The 21956-nt window shown below is 43.0% G+C and overlaps 1 protein-coding gene across 1 annotated transcript; it reads right to left on the minus strand.

Annotated features, from left to right (window-relative positions):
• Positions 1-1379: 1379 nt before the first annotated feature.
• On the minus strand, positions 1380-13785 carry CUNH6orf62 (chromosome unknown C6orf62 homolog). Its single transcript, XM_089682241.1, has 5 exons — positions 12292-13785; positions 8083-8259; positions 7270-7392; positions 4949-5083; positions 1380-2661 (listed from the first exon to the last, which is right to left on the minus strand). The coding sequence occupies exons 1-5, from the start codon at positions 12418-12420 to the stop codon at positions 2536-2538; spliced, it is 690 nt and encodes a 229-aa protein (XP_089538367.1). The 5' UTR covers positions 12421-13785; the 3' UTR covers positions 1380-2535.
• Positions 13786-21956: the final 8171 nt, after the last annotated feature.

Below are 21956 nucleotides of genomic sequence, written 5' to 3' on the forward strand. Positions count from 1 at the left end.
TTAGGATGGGATTGAAAATAGGGAAGGAATCACCAATAGTTAAGCCCATAGTTTGGGATGAATTTTATTTCGACCCTCAGAACTAAGATTAGTAACCAGTCTGGGTTAATTGTATAGTGGGATTTCGTGAAAGCTCCATTACTACTTGCAAAACAGTCCTATGGGTTACCCCACACTACCTCCCCAAAGTAGAGTTATATTAAGAAAAGAAAAAAAAAAAACACACACACACACACACACACACACACACACACACACACACACCTCTAACCAACCTACCTTGGAACCATCTGCCAGATTCATAGCAGCTGTCATGGAATCATACTGCAAAGTGCAGCCTTGCTGACCAGATGAAGTCTGCTGTAATACTCCTGGGAAGATCCAGGTCCGCCTACTGCTCCATCACCCACCAGTTTACACTCTCTCCTTGGTGTCTGGCACCAGGGTATACTTACAAACCACCATACAGCTGTCCATTCAGGAAGACCTGTGGAATAGCAGGTCGCATTCTGTCCTGGCCTACGCACCATAATTCACTTGACTCAGCAGACATGAGTCCCCCATCTGGAAGTAGTCAGTGACTCCAGATGCCTCTTCCCCAACCTCACTGGTTCCCCAGGAGGGTGGAGTATGAACCTGATTCAGCCATGCAGTTGTCCCTCCAAAAGATTTGGGGAAGCCAGCAGCCATAATCCATTCATACCAACCAGAAGCAAACATCAGGAGCTCAGACAACTACCAAGGATTTGGAGCTTGAATAAATATAAGTAAGGGAGGACTCCACTAGAGGGATAGCGGTTTCTCCTCTGGCGGAAAAGGAACCTTGGGGAAACCAAAAAGGTAATGGGGAGGGAAGGTCCCACGACTACGATACTTACAAAAGTATTAAGGATTTATATAGCGCCAACAGTTTGCTCAGTGCTTTACAATATAACAGAAGACGATATAGCAAGAATACAGTTCAATACAAGAGGGTTAGGAGTAGCCTAGAAAACCCCAGATATGCAACCCTTCCAAGTCCACTGTCCCTGCCTATCCTGCTGTCACTTTACAGTGGTAGGACAAAGTACTGTGGCAAGCTGGTGGGTCAGGGGCAGACGAGGTAAATGAGGGGTGGGGGTTGACCCCATGTTTTACCATACTAGGTGACACCAACCGCCACTGGTTAAAACCGAACTCGCATTACATATAAAACAATTTGCATATCTTTGAAACGCATAGAAATATCACTGCATTCAGATTGCATCACTTCCAGTCCGAGTCACCCAGGCTCCACCTATTAGATAACCTATAGAGCTCTGGGAAAATAAAAATAGATGCAAAATCATTATAGTTTCCCCTTTAGTGCCATCACTCAGTAATTAGACAACAGCCACGTATTCAGAATTAACGTCATTTTATTTTAAATTTTCAATGTAATCCAATTTCAAACAAAAAGCTAGATACAAATTTAAACCAGGTAAGCACTAGTATTAGGCAAAGGGAGCAGGCCTATACAAGTTTAATCAAAAAGGTTTTGAAACCTTTAGCAGAGCCTTCTCTCTAAACAATACAGTAGTCAACCTTATTTTCATTGCACAAAATAAAATTATCCTCTGATCCAACTTAGCACGCTTCAGCTTTCCTTTTACACAGTTTACAACTGCTTTAGAATACTAAGTTTTCAGAACCCACCATAGGTTTCCTGTTATAATAAAAGTATTACTTTATTTTAGAAAAGTAATAACCACACAAATCACCAGCAGGCTCATGTCTCAATTCCTCTATCCAGAAACATATGGTTTCCACAGTGCTCAAGTACTTCTATGTAATATAGCTACTGAAGACTGCTAGGCTATATTATTGTAAATGCACCCACAGTGGGGAAATGCTGAGAGGTATGCAGCAACTGCAAGAGATCAGATTTTTAAGTGCCTGTACACTCTGTCTCATCCCTGTAAAAGGAACTAGGATATGAAAGCAAATGCTGAATAATCAGGATTTCTGTACATATATCTTTCCCAGAATATGCCTTCATTTAACTGCATCTAATCCTTGCTTCACTGAAGCAATTCAGACAGTGCTTTCATAGTGAGTAAAGCAGTGTAGCTTCTATACCTGTTACATTCATGTTTCACCCTCAATACTGTAGTCTAACTCTCTAAACTTATTTTTAGGGGATATGACCAGTGCAAATGGGAAGACCACCAAAACAAATAATACCTTGTGCTTTCTGATACATTTGATTCAGTGTGCCAGAGTCCCATCAATTCACATTTTATGAGGCTAAAGCAAAGATGTTTCAGAACATCCTCTTTTTCACAAGGTCCATGCACAACAAATCAAAAATGAAAATTAAAAATGAAAAAATTAAAACAAAAAAGTCCAGATACAAAAAAAAAAAAAAAAAAAAAAAAAAAAAATGAAGAAAGAAATATCCAGCATGAAGGTTCACAACATACACGATTTCTGAACGCGAGTCCATATTCTTCTGGAATCTGGAGAAAATAAAATTGCCGCTAAGATCTGATCTTCCCAGTTTGACTGGTCACACCCTTACTCGGGCATGTAAGGGTGAAGGTGATCCTCAACAGTGCCAACCGTCCAATGGGTGAGCTGTTCCTGTGGCAGGTAGAGGCAGATGCTGCATAACTTGAAGATCGTGGCTTTGCTTTTAGGAGTCTGCAACACAGAAAGGCAAGATGTAAAGCTTAAAAAGAACTGGTAAGCATGTACGAATCAACAAATCAACTGTTAGTTAAATCATTTCAAAAAAAAAAAAAAAAACACAAAAAAAAGGAGAGTTCTGCTAAAGAGTGTTACATGAAAAGGACTGGACTCCTAGGGAAAGAAGAAAAAAGACAAAAAACAAAAAAGTAAATATCTATATAGTGTGGAAATACACTGGATACATAGGACACCGATACAAAATCGATACATAGGTGTCTTTAATAAACTGAAAATTCTTCTATTATCACAGGTAAATTTTTTCACTCTTCATCACAGTGAAGTTTCACTGCTGCTCTGAGGCTGTTAGTAATAAAAAAAATAAAATATAAATATATATTCATATTCTACTATTCCTCAACATCCCCCGACCCCATGTACCCATTTACACCTGTGCAAATGCGGAAATGTGCATTTCTGCATACGTTCCTGAAATGTCAGAACTGAGGTATGGGGTTAAAAATAAAATTAAGCATATGCAAACACCTTTATTGAAGTGAATGGGTTTCTCTAAGCATAACAAATGCAGCAGAGCAGTTAATGGAACATTTTTCTGCGTGTTTTTGCGAGTGGAAAATATGCACATTTACTTCCTGTGTTTGAGGTGCCATTTGCCATTGTTTCAGTATTTTTGCATGCATTCCCAGAACATGCAAGTATACTAAAGGATCATAGTTTAATCCTCACAACCAAGTTATGGAGTTTTATATTAAAAATAAAAAAAAAATTAAAAAAAAAAAAATCTAAAAAGCATACACACCCTTATTCAAGTAAATGGTCTGCCAAACGCACATCAAAGAGCTCATGGAGCATGTTGCGGCATTAAAGTTTGTGCAATTTTTTTACTGCGCATTTTACTGAGCATTTGTTGCGCAACAAAATGCACGTTTGCTTCCTGCATTTGGGGTGCCAATAACAATTATAAAGTATAGATAAATGTATAAAGATTTTTTTATACTCCCGTCTCTTGAACCAGCATATGCTAGGACAACTTCTTCCAATGCGGGCATCAAAAGAACTGAAAACTTCCACTTCCTAGATAACTGTACACTACAAGCAATTTTACCATGACTATAATGGCATGCCATCCTTGCCAGGGGCTTAACATCTTTTGCAATTAGGTTATAAACCTCAAGGACCCCCTGGCTATACCCTCCACATCATTATCAGATAGGTCATCCAGGAATGTGCACTTACTAAACAAGTTCTACCAAAGCTCACGTCTAATGGTTTCCTGAGCTATAATAACTGCAGCTGCTGAAAATGCAACAATCACTGCAGCAAAAACTAAACCCCCCCCAGACATTGCTAATAATTATAGCTGCCTCTAGTGGATTGTGTTGCTCTGTCTGCCCAATTGTGTTTTTCTGTTTGTCAAAAAAAAAAAAAGAAAAAAAAAAAAGGGCTTCATCACCAAGTCTGGCTGTTAAAACCAGGTGACATTTCTTCAGGTTTACACCAATGTGTGGACACTTGGCACATTCCCATTACATTTTCTATAATTATTAGTGAACACGCAGTGAAGGAGATGAAATACTTAGTTCCTACCTTACTTGTCAGTTTATTCACCGCCTCCCGCCTTACGGGCGCAAGGCGGTTCTCTCGTTCTGGGAGGACGTCATATAACATCCTCCCATTCTATCCACGCATGCGCGGCTCACGGAGTGTGCAGTGTGGCGATCAGTGGTGTGCTGTGTCCCTCGGACACAGCGGATCACCGATCAACAGAAAGAGCATTTCTCTCCTCACGAGCTGTCACGCTGACAGCTCGAGAGGAGGAGAGCCGGTAAACGGCATTACTCAGTGCCACATCAATGCCATATATCAGTGCCCATCTGAGCTGCCTTTCAGTGCTGCCTATCAGTGCCATATATAAGCGCTGCCTTTCAGTGCCCATCAATGATGCCTGTCAATGCCCATCAGTGTCACATCATTGCCACCTATCAGTGCAGCCTTTCAGTGCCCATCAGTGCAGCCTCATTAGCTCACATCAGCGAAGGATACAAAAAAAAAAAAAAAAAAGTCATTGCCTAGGCTCTGCAATCGTCGTCGGTGAGCTCTCCTCTACACTAAAGCCACCACTGAAGAGATCATATGACCAGATCAAGTTAAAAATAGGCAAGTATCTTTCCTTTTAGAGGGGAATGGGGGTGGGGATAGATTATGTTTAGTTAGGTTTAGACTGGATTAATGCTTTAATATTACAATCCAAACATGACTGTTTCCTTAGAGCTGCAGTTACCTGCAAGTGCTGTCTGTCGATGAAGAGGAACACTGACTGGCTAGGATTGTTCAGAACAATTCCAGTCTTGTCCTTCCGGCTCAGTACGTGCAGAAGATGTTTTTCATAATCACCATGATGAAATTCAAACTTGGCCTGAAAGAAAGGGGGGGGGGGGGGGGGGGGAGAGAATATTAGGATCATATTTACTGAAGACTATGGAACTGTAAGCATTCCCAAATATTACTAACTGCTTCCCGTCTGCCCTATAGCAGATATACTGCTGCATGGCAGCACAGGTGCGCAAAATTACGTATATACAGCGCTGCCAGTCATGGCTGTCAATCACCGGGTCACGCCCAGTGATCGCCAAGCATCTCTGACACTGGGCTCTGACAGTTCTCCCTGTCAGCTTGTGCACACTGCTTTGCATGGCTGTGCACAGTGTTCCAACAGTGAAGCACTAACACAGCCCATAGTAACACAGCACACGGTTAACCCTTTGATTGCCCCACGTTAACCCCTTCCTACCCAGTGCCATTAGTACAGTGTCAGTGTTTATTAGCACGGATCACTGTATTGGTGTCACTGGGGATGTCTGTAACACCAAGTCAGTCCCCCCCCCCCAGTGTCAGAATGCCAGTCGCAGTCCCGCTATAAGTCACTGATCGCCGCCATTACTAGTAAAAATTTAAAAAAATCCCAGTATACACCGCCATTTGTAAACGCTATAGGTCTCACATAAACCAAGTAATTTACACGTATTGGGATTTTTTTTTAGCAAAGACATGTAGCAGAATACATATTGGCCTAACTTTATGATGAAATATGATTTTTTTACTGGACATGTTTAATAGAAAAAAAGTCAAAAATATTGTTTCTCTCAAAATTGTCTTTTATAGAGCAAAAAATAAAAAACCGCACAGGTGATCAAATACCACCAAGAAAGTTCAATTAGTGGAAAAAAAAAAACAAAACAAAAAAACAAATGGCCTGGTCAGGAAGGGGTGTAAATCCTCTGGAGGGAAAGTGGTTAATACTCTGTCAACCTTTTATGATTTTTCATTTTCATAAAGAGTAGGTTTATTAAAGTATATACTGGATTCAAAATACACAATCTGTAAAACCGATTCCATAAATAAAAGCTAGCCACCCCATGCATATATCTGTACAACTTCAGAAGTCTGGGAGGCCTGAATCTCACAGTGCATTAAGATGATCTCAACCTTCAAGAAAGTAAACGACTGGCCTATTATCACTAACTGAACATTTAGGACATCCTCCACATGAAGGACCACAAGGGCATTTTAGGATGCAGAGAACCAAAAATGTTTAGGTTTGCACAACCCCGGCCACTAAACAGATCTTTGAACATTTAAGGCTCATTCACACAGGCATTAAAAATAAAACAAAAAAAACAATGCATTTAGATGTGCGCATGTAAATGCAGCACTATAATATAGTAATGTGCCCTACACACAGCTGCACCTATCTGGAAAAATGTGCACTGCGTTTAGCTGAAGAGAAAGAAAAAAATCCACCAACAAGAAGTAAGACACCTTTGTGTCCAGGGTCACGCAGATCTGCAGATTTTATGCATGAACGTGCCTAACCATGTAGTCATTAGTTTGAATGAAAATTGTACACAACGCAAGTACTTGATGCCTATTTTCTGAAAGATCTCCTGCCAGCAAGAATCTTTCGCTGCCAGGTCGGACCTCTTTCTCCCTCTCTCTCTTGCAGCCTCCGGGATTGTGTCTGAAACTGACAGGCAGACTCCTGCCCGTCAGCTGCCACCTGATTGCTTCCACAGCCCCTGGTAACATGCCCATACTCCCACCATATATTTCGGGCTCCGCTTGCCCATCTGCAGGCCCAACATGACAGGTGTCAGTGAGTGGAGGGGAGTGAGGAGGACACAGGTCTACTCTTCCCCCCTTCTTGCTGTGATGTGGAAAGCGACGTGTATGACGAGGGTCAATGCTGTCACTTTCCCAGGCTAGAACTGCCAGGGAGACCCTGCATGTCTCATTAAAGGGAACCAGTCAACTAAAAATCATCACATAGGGGAATGTGTGTCCCTTATGTGATTTGGGGTTAAAAAAAAAAAAAAAAAAAAAATACATCCAAGAACATAACATTCCCCCTCAAACAATAAACAGGGGTTAAAAAAATAAGCCTTTACTGTAATAAAAAAAAAAAGAAAAAAAAAAAAAAAAGATCATTAGCACCCATCTGATGCCTTGAAACATACATTAGTCTTTTAAAATTTACAGAAAAACAGAACAGCATATATGCCTATTAATTTTGGCAGCTCCTGCATATCAGACAGTTGTACTTACCAAAACAGGCCTAAAGGGCTCATCAGATCCCTTCCATCTTGAAAACAGAAGACAAACAATCTTCTCTATATCATTCCGAGGCCAAAGAATAAAGTCCATCTCTTGAGTACACCCAATTACATCCTAGAAGGCAATATAGATATTATGCAAAACGACACGTGATAACATGTACAAAAGGTTTGTACGCTGTGCAACTCACATCATACTTGGAACACTTTCATTTCTAAAAACATTATCATTCATCACAATGGAAGGTGCATTTTGCAGAAAAAAAACTGTACTAAAAGATAGCACAAGCAATACTTCTCCAAGCAAAGCTGTAGTGGAGGGAAATAGCCCCGAAAAGACTATTACATATGTTACCTGAGGCACTTGCAATATTAAAAAAAAAAAAAATGTATAAAGAACCTATTAACACTTGCTCCTGGGGGAGAGTTGCAATAAGATGGAACAGGAATACAAGTCTGTATATGCTTAGTCATGCAGTGATTCAAAAGTAGCTTAAAATGCTAAGATGAAAAAGCTAAGTTTGCAGGTAGTTGGACTGGGGTTTGTGTTGCACATGTATAAAGGGTGTCAAGAAGAGTCACTCTGCACTTGTAGTGGAGGAGTGCAGACAGACCAGTATGTATAAAGTGGCCTACAATACTTCATACATGTCTGCAGATTGGGGGGGGGGGGGGCAAAAGACCACCAAAGTGCACATTGTAGAGTCTGACACCAATATACACTGACTGTACTGCTGTGAAATGTGGAAGTCTAAAACAGACTGTTCAAATTACAGCTCCAATGAAAATAAGCTAAATCCTTTACCCTCCGCATGGACTGATAGCGAGGTGCATGAAGCTGTACAACATCCTTCTGCAGAAGCTCAAGGGAACTTTCCAAGGAATAGCTGGAATCCCGCACACCTTTCAGTATATTTTCTTCATAATTGTTAGTCATAACTGGTATAACATCAGCCACTTCGAACAGAGCTGACTTCTTTTTCTGTAAACAAAGTAACAAGTCAACTTCCAGTGAGCACTGAACAGACGCCAATACTGCATAGTTTAATACAAATTCAAGAAAACCAATCAAACCCAGCGATAGCAGAATTATAAACCTTAATATCTGTATTGTTCAGAAACAAATTTTGCAGTATTCTATAATTAAATGATTCTCCATACAAAATGCTCTTCTGAACTCTTACATGCAGTTTTGAACAAAAAAAAAAAAAAATGTATGTAAAATGCAGCTCAGAAAAGAAATGTGAGCTAAAGCCTTTAGTGACCCTGTACTCTATTTAAAATTTAAAAGCCCTATTTATCCATTTCAAGTCTGGACACCTTTGCCCCCTTCCGGTCTAGGCCAATTTGTTAGCTTTCTGTGCTGTCACAGAGTGACAATTAGCCATGCAACACAGTACCCATATGAAATTTTTATTTTTTGAGACTAATAGAGCTTTCTTTTGGTGATATTTGATCACCACTCTTTTTCCTCTGCTTTATAAAAAAAAAAAAAAATTATTCCAAAAATTTTTGAATAAAAAAAAATAATTTCTTAGTTTTTGTTAAATAATTTAGCAAATATTCTTTTGTCATAAATTTAGGCCAAAATGTATTCTGCTATGTTTTTGGGGTAAACAGAACAGTGTATATTATTTAGTCTATGTTAAAGTTATAGAATCTACAAGCTATGGGATATATTTAAAAATTGATGGGTTGAGACCCTAAAATGCCAGAAATAGAATGACGTATGGCAGTGACTAGTTAGAACCGATCTTTACTTTCAGTGTTTACTATGACTGGTCACAGCAATCGCATGATAAAACATCATGTGATCGCCCGGACACAGCAGTAATGCGCTCCACTGTGTCTGGGAGACATACTGATCGCCAGGCGCATGCTCTGTGAGCCACCAATGCGGGCTGACGTACAGGTACTTTAGCATCAGCAAAGCCTCCTGTCCTCCATCTATAGGCAATGGGCAGACGGGAAGCGGTTAAAGAAAAATTTAGCTCCAGCAACAAAGTGAAAACAAGAAGAAAAAATAAGCATTTTGGGTAATAAAGTAGGCATCTTAGGGTGTCTGCTCTAAGGTAGCACTTTTAGGCCCCTTTCACATTGACAGTCTGATCGGGTCCGCCTGTCAATTTTTCAAGCGGACCCATCCATAGCTCTCTATAGAGCAGCGGGTGTCAGTGTACAAATGCCGCTGGCACTGATCCGTATGCTTAAAACGGATAGATAGGAAACTGCTCTCCATCCGTTTGGTGGATTGGATCAGATGACAGTCAGATGGAAACGAACACGCGGACGTTTCCATCCAACCGCCCCATAGAAAACAGCGTGACACAGGCCTGTCATCTTAAGCACTGTGGGTCTTGAGCACTAAAGCCCAAATCAGAACATAAAACAAGGTTTAAAGGTTCATTTTTGTTTTTCAACAGGTCATACTTACCAGTACGGTGCAGAGCAGCCCTTACCCTAATCTTCTTGGTCCCCCCACCCCTGCTGAGTGCCCCGGGAACAAGCTGCTTGCTCTGGGGGCAGTCGTGCGTGCTCACCCGTGTGTCTAAGACACAGAGCATGGCTCTGCCCCACCCCTCACTGGCTGTAATTAACGGCAAAGAGAGCCAAAGGCCCCTACTGCTGTGTCTCAATCAATAAGGAGAGGGAGACCCGGGAGAGATGTTGCTCTCGTGCACATCACAGGATCACAATGGGGCTCAGGTAGGTATTTGGGGGGGGGGGGGGGGGCACAGTATTTTACCTTGCCCAGAATGCGTGAAGGTAAAAAACCTTGAGCCTTTAGAACCACTTCAAGTTTAGGGGTAGAGGAAGGTGCAATACTTGCCTTATTCCTCGCTCTAGCAGGCTTCACTCATCTGTGATATTGGTTCCCCATACCCTTGTCTCTAAAGGCCCCTTTCACAGTGGGTATGAACAGGTTCCACCTGCCTGCTGTTGAAGCAGAACCGATTGGATGGTCTATTCACTCTTATGGACAGGTGATTGTAACCCACCTGGGAGAAGGAAAAAAAAAAAAAAAAAAAAAAAAAAAAGGGGGGGGGGGGGGGGGGGGAAGGGGTCCATCCTCTTCCATTTAGGCAGAACGGAGGGTAGTCTGGTGGAAATAGGCAATGGAGTCCGCTTACTCCCAGCCACCCATACAGCAGAGTGGGCTCTGTCCGCGGATCCCCTGCTGATCGAAAGGGATGGCGTCCGCCCCAGCTGAAAGGGGCCCAAGGCATTCCACTCCAGCCGGCAGTGACACTTTTACGCCTCACATACAATGCAGATCTAGTCCTGCATTGTAATGTGAGGATACTGGAGGGGCTGTGTCAAACCCAGAGTATCAAGGAGGAGAGCCACGAGAAACACTAGCAGTGCATGGGGCCACACTGCAAGAGGTTTTTTTCTTTATACAAAAAGTTTGGCTTCGAAATGGTGCAAGGTAAAGATCTTCTGTCATATATTAGCAGATCATGGATATACAGGCTGTACTTCATAGACAACCCTGTTTCCCTTGTGAAAAAACAGTTAGTATTGGTCAACTTTAACTCTACATTCATATCAGAGTCAATTCCGCAGCATTTACTAAAATGTATGACCAGGAAATAAGTGTAAAAGAGATCAACGAATACTTATGTATACCTGAAAAACTGGACCTGCAGCATTTTCAGCCAAGCAGAAACTTTGGCAGCTGCTGTATGTCAGGATGCCATTCTAAATGAACACAGCAGAGCACATACTAGCGCACACTGACGTACATTACTGCAACTGACAAGTGCCAAGCCATCTTTAAAAGGGAAAAAATAAAAATTTTTATTATACCCCTTGAACATGGACATCATTTAAATGATGTTTACTCAGGAACTTGTTTAAAGTTCCCAAGTAAAACGAATAAAAAACTGAAAAGACTGGAGTAATGTTAAGGATAGGCGAGTAAGCAAAAAGGGGTAAAATTCGTCTTCATTACCAGCGTTGTAATTATTACAACACTGGCAATGATGAAGAATTTTACTCCTACAATGTAATATACTCATTAACCAGTTCCCAACCATACTATAGCCGAAGGACGAATACAGCGTGGTTGTCTGGTTCTGGGACAACGTCCATGGATGTCATTCCAGAGCGCACCCCAGATGCACGCACCCGGCACCGCCGGTGATCACTGTGTCCTATGAACACAGCTGATCACGTCATAGGTAAACGGCCAATCACGGCAGCCTTTTACCACGTGATCAGCTGTGTCCCATTGACACAGCAGATCACCAGGTAAATACAGTTACCGGTTATCGACTGCACTTTCCTCACACTGTCACAGCATGAGGAAAGTACTGCCGAGAACCAGCAATTGTTAGTGAAGGGATCGGCACCGATGATCAGTACCCAGCAATGCTGCCTATCCGTGCCCAGCAGTGCTGCCTCATCAACACACATCAGTGAAGGAGAAAAATTGCCTGTTTGCAAAATTTTATAATAGAAACAAAGAAACTTTTTCAAATGTTTTGCTTTTTTTTGTTCATAGCGCAAGAAACACCCAGTGGCGATTAAATACCACCAAAAAGAAAGCTGTTTGTGTGAAAAAAGATAAAAATTTCATATGGGTACAATGTTGCATGACCGCACAATTGTCAAAATGCAACAGCTCTGAAAATTGCCCTGAGCAGGAGAGGGCAGATGTGCCCAGTAGGCAAGTGGTTAAGGCCCCTTGCACATGGGTGTTATCACTTACTGATGTTTACTGGAGACCTTGTGACGCCCATGTGCAAGGGGCCAAAAACTTTACAGAACTGAGTAAAGTGTAAGCATGCTTACAGAAGAGTAAATGTGTGGAAGTAAATTCAATTACTCAAATGAAAAATTTCTTATGGGTTTTACAGCTCTACACTCATCACTGTATTACTGATCTCTGATCTTTACTCAGAGGTATGCATTGTCCCATAGACTACAACGCATCTCCTTACAGCCCAAACACTCAGCATATTTTACTCTCATGCATGAGAGCCCTAATATCGCCGCTCCTAGTCCTCACCTTGTCTTTGAACACAAAGGCGACGTACATCTTGAAGTCAAACTGGTCAGCCAGAGACTCTTTCTTCTTCCTTAGCTGGGAGCGCAGCCTGTTCAGAGCCTGTTTCTTGCGAGAGTTTGGGTCCCCCATGGTCGATTTGATTTTCTAGCTGGTGCTAACGCCTAAGACACTTGTCAGCGATCGCGGGTGGGTCGGACACCAGTTCAACAGAAACAAGCCATGTTACCCTTTTGCTTTCAATGACTTCAACAGGTCAGTGCAACCCAAATCTCTAGTTAGGCAACGTGTGACAGGCCTGTCCTACTACCGGGGTCGAGGAATAGAAAGGCTGTACAACTAGGACACAAAGTGCTGTTTTCTGATGAAGCTAAAATAGGCATCATATACACATAAAAAGTGAACCAAAAACACATCTGGTAAAAACAAAAAAAAAAAAACAAGAACAAATGCTAGGGGTGTGATGACGGTGAAGAAATGAAGATGTTCCTGCTATCAGCCTGGACCATAAAATCAAAGGCCATCCTGCCTAGGCATGGTATTGAAGCCTCCTGGCTCACCAGACAAGGGGAAGGAAGGGACAGATGGGCCAGCTGAAAGGCTGCATTCTCTACACTGATGCCAGATCTGGACTTCAAGAGATCCCCCACCCTTTTGTCTTCCTATTACCTCTACAGTGCAAAAATAAGTTATATATCGGTGTAACAAGTGGGGGTGGGGTGTTCACAGCACAGGTTGAGTGGCCCCACAATCCTGGGCATCATCATCATCAGGGCACAGAGGGAGCCCATGTGTGCAAGCAGCTGACACCCCCTGGGGAGGGACACCATGATGACTCGGGGGGACAATTCAGGGGAGGGGGGAGACCTATCTACTCTGACCCTGGGACGAAGCTACAATGTGCGATCAGAGGGTCAGCGATAGGGGGTGGAGGCGATCATCGCACAGACACAGATCGTGATCGGGGGGAGGAGGAGGAGAAGGTCGGGAGGGGTGTCCTAGCCGGTCATGTCTAGCAAGGTGTCTGCAGGAGGCTGAGTGCAGATGTCAGGACGCCGGATCAGCTGTTTGTGCAGGGGGAGGCTGGTAAGGGTGACAACTCCGGGAGGATCCATGTCAAGAAAACACCAGGGACCCCAACGGACCCCTCTGGACGTGAGCTGCTCCGCTCATCGGGCTGCGCACCCTACTGCACCCCGACCCACCCATAGTCCGGAGCGGGGGTCGCGCTGTGACAGGGGAAGGAGGCGGCGAGGAGGAGGAGGAAGGGAGGAGGAGCAGGCGAGGGCCTCGGTTCACTGCACTTCTCAAGGGACGCCGGACGCCGCCGTGACACAACTAGCGGGGACCCCCCAGCCCGTCTCCGTGCCGCTTCGCGGGTTAGAGGCAGCCCAGGCTCACAGCCAAGACAAACCAGCGCCTGCCTGGCTCAGCACAAAAACAGCCAGCGCACACAGAAGGAGAAAATGGCCGCCGCTGCGTCACCTCCTGCCTTCTCCCGCCAGGGACCCTCCGGAATAAACCTTTCTAATCCGAGGGGGTGAAGCGTAAAAGAGAATTTTCTTTTTTTCCTGCATAGTCAATGTATCATAATTTATACAGCTGCAAATGTCACCGTAGGTACAACAGCGGGGACTTTAATGTCACGCCGTGTTCAGCAGGTTCGCAGAAAACCACCACCAGTCGCCTCAGTCACTGCACCCCCATATAAATGGATGAGCCTAAAAAGGCGACTCCACCTGCAGGCGGGAGGCAGGCGTTTCTCTCACATGATGTCTAGCAGGTTTTTTTTGCCACCGAACTTTATTAGGATGACTAACAGGGTGACACGCACTCTCATATTTGTTGTGACTTCCTGGAACAACGAAAAGTACCAACAACTACACTACAGTGCCAAAAGTATTGGGACGCCTGACTTTACACACACATGTTCTCTAATGGCATCGTAGGCTTAGTCTGTAGGGTTCAATATTGAGTTGGCTCGCCCTTTGCAGCTATAACAGCTTCAACTCTTCTGGGGAGGCTGTCCACAAGGTTTAGGAGGGTGTCTATGGAAAGGGTTGACCATTCTTCCAGAAGCGCATTTGTGAGGTCAGGCAGTGATGTCAGACAAGATGGTCTGACTCGCAGTCTCCGCTCTAATTCATCCCAAAGGTGTTCTATCGGGTTGAGGTCAGGACTCTGTGTAGGCCAGTCAAGTTCCTCCACACCAAACTCGCTCATCCATATCTTTATGGATCTTGCTTTGTGCACTGGTGCGCAGTCATGTTGGAACAGGAAGGGGCCATCCCCAAACTCTTCCCACAAAGTTGGGAGCATGAAATTGTCCAAAATGTCTTGGTATGCTGACACCTTAAGAGCTCCCTTCACTGGAACTAAGGGGCCAAGACCAACCCCTGAAAAACAACCCCACACCATAATCCCCCCTCCACCAAACTTTACACTTGGCACAATGCAGTCAGGTAAGTACCGTTCTGGCAACCGTCAAACCCAGACACGTCCTTCGGATTGCCAGAGAAGTGTGATTTGTAATTCCAGAGAACACATCTCCACTGCTCTAGAGTCCAGTGGCGTGCTTTACACCACTGCATCCGACCATTGCACTTGGTGATGTAAGGCTTGGATGCAGCTACTTAGCCATGGAAAGTTGTTGCCGACTTCAGCGCACTGTGCGCTTCAGCATGCGATGACCCTGCTCTGTCATTTTCGTGCCTGAGTTGCTATTGTTCCCAGTTGCTTCCACTTTGTTATAAAACCACTAACAGCTGACCGTGGAATATTTAGTAGCAAGGAAATTTTATGGATGGACTAATTGCACAGGTGGGAACCTATCACGGTACCACACTTGAATTCGCAGAGCTCCTGAGAGCGCCCCATTCTTTCACAAATGTTTGTAGAAGCAGTCTGCATGCCTAAGAGCTTTATTTTATACACCTGTGGCCATGGATATGATTGGAACACCAGAATCCAATGACTTTGAGGGGTGTCCCAATACTTTTGGCAATATAGTGTTTGTAATGCAGCATATGGAGCAAGGCAGCTAACATTATACACTTCTCAAAAAATGAAAGGAACACTTTGAAAACATCAGATTTCAATGGGGAAAAATATCATGCTGGATATTTATACTGATATGGACTGGGTAATGTGTTAGGAGTATAAGGATGCCCCATCGTTTGATGGAAATGAAAATGATTAACCTACAGAGGACTGAATTAAAAGACACCCCGAAAATCAAAGTGAAAAAAAGATGCAGCAGGCTAGTCCATTTTGCTGAAATTTCATTGCAGCCACTCAAAATGGTACGTAGTAGTTTGTATGGCCCCCACGTGCTTGTATGCATGCCTGACAACATCAGGGCATGCTCCTAATGAGACGACGAATAGTGTCCTGGGGTATTTCCTCCCAGATCTGGACCAGGGCATCACTGAGTTCCTGGACAGTCTGAGGTGCAACCTGGCGGCATCGGATGGACCGAAACATGATATCCCAGAGCTCTAAACCATTGTTGTTTTGGGGTTGTCTCATTGTTGCCCATCTAGTGCACCTGTTATTAATTTCATTAACACCTTGTCCATAATAGGCATGGTATTGACACAGCTCCAGATGATCCACATTGGCTCACAACTGATATGATCCAAAAACAATTAGTATAAAGGTGAATAAAGCACCTGGACCGCATTGGCATACACCCACGGGTCCTTATAGAATTGAGCTCTGTCATTTCAAAGCCATTGTTTCTGATTTTTAGGGACTCTTTAATGACTGGCATAGTACCACTGGATTGACATAAGGCCAATGTGGTGCCAATATTTAAAAAGGGGTCAAAATCTTTACCAAGCAATTATAGACCTATTAGTTTAACTTCTATAGTTGGGAAGATACTGGAGAGCAGGGGCAGACTGACAACTCATGGGGCCCCCGGGCAATAGGGGATCATGGGGCCCCTGTGTCCTTGCCCAAACTCAAAAAAGCCTATGAAAAAGGTACCAGGGGGATCTCATGGGGCCCCCTACTGACCCCGAGCCCTCGGACAGTGCCCGAGTTTCCAAATGGTCAGTCCGCCCCTGCTGGAGAGTTTAATAAAAGACCACATATATGAGTTCTTGCTGGAAAAAAATATTTTAAGCAACAGACAGCATCGATTCATGAAAGACAGAAGTTGTCAAACAAATTTGATTTTTTTTTATAAGGAGGTGAGCAAAACCTTGGACAGAGGGGTGGCGGTGGATGTGGTATACTTGGATTTTGAAAAAAGCATTTGACACAGTTCCCCACATATGGCTAATGTGTAAGGTAAAGTCTACGGGCTTGGAAAAATCAGTATGTAAATGGATAGAAAACTGGCTAAAAGATCGTATTCAGAGAGTAGTGGTTAATGATTTATACTCTGAATGGTCTAGGGTTGTCAGTGGTGTACCCCAAGGTTCAGGGTTGGGACCCTTACTTTTTAATATATTTATAAACGATATAGTGTCTGGTATTAAAAATCCCATTTCAGTCTTTGCAGATGACACCAAGCTGTGCAGTGGAATAGCGTCCTTACAGGATGTCTTCAACTTCCAAGCCGACCTCAATGCACTGCTTAATTGGGCAACTATGTGGTAAATGAGGTTTAATGTTGATAAATGTAAGGTTATGCACTTGGGGGCTAAGAATATGCATGCATCATACATACTAGGGAAAGCACAACTGGGTGAATCAATGGTGGAGAAGGATCTGGGCGCTCTGGTAGATCACAAGCTTAATGATGGCATGCAATGCCTTGCTGCGGTTTCTAAAGCAAGCAAAATCCTCTCTTGTATTATTATTATCATTATTATACAGGATTTAGGCTACGTTCACACTAGCCTTGTTAGCAAGCTGCAGACAGGCGTTTGGGAAGCGTTTTTACCATTTCCCAAACGCCTGGGAAAGTTCTGCACATTGCAGCACATGGTGCTGTTCAAATGGGAGCGTTGCGTCGCGGCAAAACAGATGCCTCTGGTCGAGTCAGGAGGAGTTGAAGCCTCCTATTGAAGTCTATGGTGCCGCTCTGCAAATGCCCGGCTGGCGTTTGCGGTGTGGTTGTGGGATGCTTGTGGAGCGTTAACATCATTCAAACTTCATTATAGGCGTTTGTGGGGCGTTTTTAAAGCTTGGCAAATGCCTAGCAACCGCCGCTAAACCTCGCATGTGGCGTTTGCAGAGCGTTAAAAAAAGCTCTGCAAATGCCAGACCAACGCTTGTCAAATGCTATTGGGGCGTTTGGTAAGAGTTGGAAAAACAGTCAAGTGTGAACGAGCCCTTATAGAGCGCCAACAGTTTGCTCAGTGCTTTGCAATATAACGGGAGACAATACAGCAACAATACAGTTCAATACTAGAGGGTTAGGAGGGCCCTGCTCCTTGGAGCTTACAATCTATTAAAAGAGGTATAGACTCCAGAGAGACAGATATCATATTACCCCTGTACAAATCAGTAAAACCGCATCTGGAATATGCAGTTCAGTTTTGGGCACCAATTCACAAAAAGAACATTGGGGAACTGGAGAAAGTGCAGAGAAGGGCAACCAAACTGATAAGAGGTATGGAGGAGCTCAGCTATGAGGACAGATTAGAGGAACTGAATATATTCTCTCTTGAGAAGAGGAGATTAAGGGGGGATATGATCAACATCTATAAATACATCAGTGGTTCATATAGTGAACTCAGTGTAGAGCTATTCACCCTGAGGTCATCACAGAGGACAAGGGGGCACTCTACGTCTGGAGGAAAAGAAATTTAATCTCCAAACACGGAAAGGTTTCTTCACAGTGAGAGCTGTGAAAATGTGGAATAGACTCCCTCAAGAGTTGGTTCTGGCCAGCTCAGTGGATTGCTTAAAAAAAAAAGGCCTGGATTCTTTCTTAGATACACATAATATAACTGGATACTAACATTTATAGGTAAAGTTGATCCAGGGAATATCCCATTGCCTCTCTGGGGATCAGGAAGGAATTTTTTTTCCAGCAGGAGCAAATTGGATCATGCTTTGCTGTTTTTTTTGCCTTCTTCTGGATCAACTGTGGGTATAGGATCATAACTTTTTTTTTTTTTAATGGTTGAACTGGATGGACTTTGTCTTTTTTTAGCCAGACTATGTAACTATGTAACAGTTTGATGGGATATTGTGTATCCCTTACATAGACGCTTACTGAAATATGAAAAAATCAGATTTTTAATTTTAATACATTTGTATGTTTGTGATTTGCCTTATTTAAAATCCCATGGGAGAACAAATAATGCTGTGTACATGTTAAGAACAATGTTTAGAAGTTGTAAAGTTTTTCTTTGGTGAAGCCCTTGATGAACTGTATCATCATTGGATGTAGGGCTCAAGAAGTAGCTGGAGATATTGATAAGGCTGTAACTATGTAACACCAAAGCACTTGAAACTGATTAACAACCTCCTCTGCTACTTAACTGACCAGATCAATATCCCAGGAGTTTAACTGACTTAATGCTATACTCTGATTAAAAAGTGTTCCTTTAATTTTTTTGAGCAGTGTAGAAGGGAATAAGCAATGTAAGCCTCTGGATTTCTTTCAGAAAAGCTTAAAGTAGAACAATAGGCAAAACTTTTTTTTTCATTTTGAATAGTGCAAGGGTGGGTTATAACTAGGGTTGCCACCTCATCCCTTTAAAACCGAACACATATTAATTACACAGGTTCTGTGGCAGATTAGGGTGGTCATTAAACTAGGAAGCAGCTTGAAGGTAGGCATCTTAGATACCTGGTACATCCAGCTCTGTGCCAGAAAAGATGGAATCACCAATTTGTAAGATGAAAACTGAAGCCACCTGCGGACAAAAGGTGCTCAAGGGGCAAAGGCCCCAACTTGTTCAGAAGAAAGATGTAGGACTCTGTAGCTTGAAGCGCTTGCAGGTCCAAAACTCTGCCCCCTGAAGTTATCGAGGGACACTGCTTCTCGAGTGATGTCCTACTGAAGACTCCTTTCTATAGGTGTGAAGAGATCTGGCAGAGAAATCCAGTGCCAGAAAAAAATCCCACACTACCGGTCAGACGCATTGGCGCCATACACCTAGTCCTGCAGGGGACACGGATATACACACTCGGGCTGGGCGTTCATCAATCTGCACGTGTACCGGGATGGAGCGGAGCCCATTTGTCCATAGTCCCGATGTTGGTGGCTGCCTCCGGGACTCTGGGCCTGAATCCAATAACAAGAGAGATTATGCATCATTCTAGTATTTACCTAAATGTCTAATATGTGCATTCTTTGCAATAAAGCATACTTTTTAAGAAATTTTTGGGTATCGCTTTCTGTCCATGATGTAACCACTTTTCTTGTGAATTCCTTTTCACACCTCCCTTTTTTTAGCATGAGAGGCACCTTGTGAAAGGATGGTGATGCAAACAGTATCAACTGAGGGAGGCCCCATACTTGAGTAATATGAGCAAGAACGTTTTGATTAAAGACCCATTCATTGGGAACCAAAAACACCTGGCGCCACAGCCCCTTTTGGCATTCTGGGCACCTGCAGCCTCTGAAGATTACATTCGGTTATGGACCTCCACTGGAACCTGCTGTTGAGTTTTTTTTTATTTCTAAACGCATGACACTGCTGCTGTGTTACCATCATGCAGAATAACCAGTCAAGCCTGAATGCGAGGTGACAGTGCACATAGTAACTGCAGGTGGCGATCTGCCTTGTAGCACAGGTATCAAAGGTGGCAATAGTCCGAGATAATGAACCTACCATATGGGATCGAGTGATCCCCTGTCACACTCATAATCAGAGACTTCTGCATATCTGAGGAGAAGAACTTTGAATCAGATCAAGTGCCGAATTCTGTATTGCAAAAAGGAAATTCTTTGGAACATGCAGAGAATCCAGTGCACCCAGGGTAGCATAGGGATGCAAGACATCATCATTTCCAGGAGACCCCTGAATTGGAAAGCTTGACAAAACTGACAGAGATACCATTTTTCGAAGATGCTCCTTGGGCTATTTTGAGAAGGAGCAGAAAAGTACTCACTCGAGCATTGAACCGGGTTTCCGTATTAATGCCTACAGTTGCAAGAAAAAGTATGTGAACCCCTTGGGATTACGTGGAGTTTTGCATGAATTGGGCATAAAATGTGCTCTGAACGTCATCTAAGTCACAACAATAGAAGAACACAGTCTACTGAACATAATACTACACAAACATTAGAGGTTGCCATGGTTTAATTGCACATAACATGTAAACATTCACAGTGCAGGGAGGAAAAAGTATGTGAGGCCCTAGCCTAATGACTTCTCCCAGAGCTAATTGGAGCCAGGAGTGAGCAAACCTTGACTCCAATCAGTGTGATGATATTGGATGTGTTGCTGACAGCTGTCCTGCTCTTAAAAAACACACACCTGTTTTGCGTTTACTGGTTTCAAGAAGCACTGTCTGATGTGAACCATGCCTCGCAGAAAAGAGCTCTCAGAAGACCTACGATCAAGAATTGTTGACTTGCATGAAGCTGGAAAGGGTTACAAAATTATCTCCAAAAGCCTTGATGTTCATGTGTCCACGGTAAGACAGACTGTCTACAAATGGAGAAAGTTTAGCACTGTTGCTACTCTCCCTAGGTGTGGTCGTCCTGTAAAAATGACTGCAAGAGCACAGCGCAGAATGCTGCATGAGGTAAAGAAGAATCCCAGAGTGTCAACTAAAGGCTACCTCTCTTTTACCTCACATGGGTTTTGTTCCTGCTTTTTGTTTGTATATGGTTTTGCATAATTTTTATAGTTTTAAATTTGGTGTGGCTTTTCATCAATTTGTTTATTTGTGTCACTTGACATATTTTTAAAGGGACAGCAGTGCAACTAATTTTTTTAATTCAGTTTGTATTTGTTGTATTCTGGCAAGTATTGAGTGCAACAGCCCAAACGTCTTTATCAACACTAAGCATAGTTTTTTTGGTTATAGTTTTAACCAATTGGGTTTGGCATTTAATTTTATAGTAAGCTTTTTCTGTCCACTAAATAATACTTGCAACTCATGAATAAAACAAAAATGTGCTTGCTCAATGCTGCTCGGGCCTGTATTCCGGCTCTCTGGAAACAGGAGGCTCCCCCTTCTATTAATATGTGGTTATCCAGGGTAGAGGACATTCACTCAATGGAAAGTATCATGGCGGCGGTCCGGAGTCAGGAGGCCCAGTTTTGCCAAAAATGGATTCATTGGTCTCTCTTTACTTGCTCAAGTGATTATGCTGCCTTGCTGCGATCAGTGGCTTGAAGTCCCTTCGTTGTTCTCCTTTTACACCTCTCTTCTTCCTTCTTTTCATCCCCCCCCCCTTTTTTTTTCTCTCTCTCTCCTTACCTTTTCTTTTTCCCTGTCTTGGATGCTACTGCTGTTTGTTTATGACAATAGACTGATTTGTTTGTACTGACTTTCGGACCAGTGTGCTATACTTTGCTGTTTTTGAAACTGATAATTTGAATCTCTATGTAATTGTACCGCACCTGGTTAGTTGTCTTATCTGCTGGCATCCACTCATGCGCCTTATTTTTGTATACGTTTGTACTCTAAAAAAGCTCTTTAAATAAAGAATGTTCAAAAAAACAAAAATGTGAGCAAAAACAGACAGTTCTAACCATCAAAATTCCTAATGGCAATACATGAAAAAATGCACTTTAGCAGCCATG

This window comes from Staurois parvus, unplaced genomic scaffold, assembly GCF_062004578.1.
Source record: "Staurois parvus isolate SC_StPar_1 unplaced genomic scaffold, SC_StPar_1.0 ptg000287l, whole genome shotgun sequence".
NCBI classification, from domain to species: domain Eukaryota; kingdom Metazoa; phylum Chordata; class Amphibia; order Anura; family Ranidae; genus Staurois; species Staurois parvus.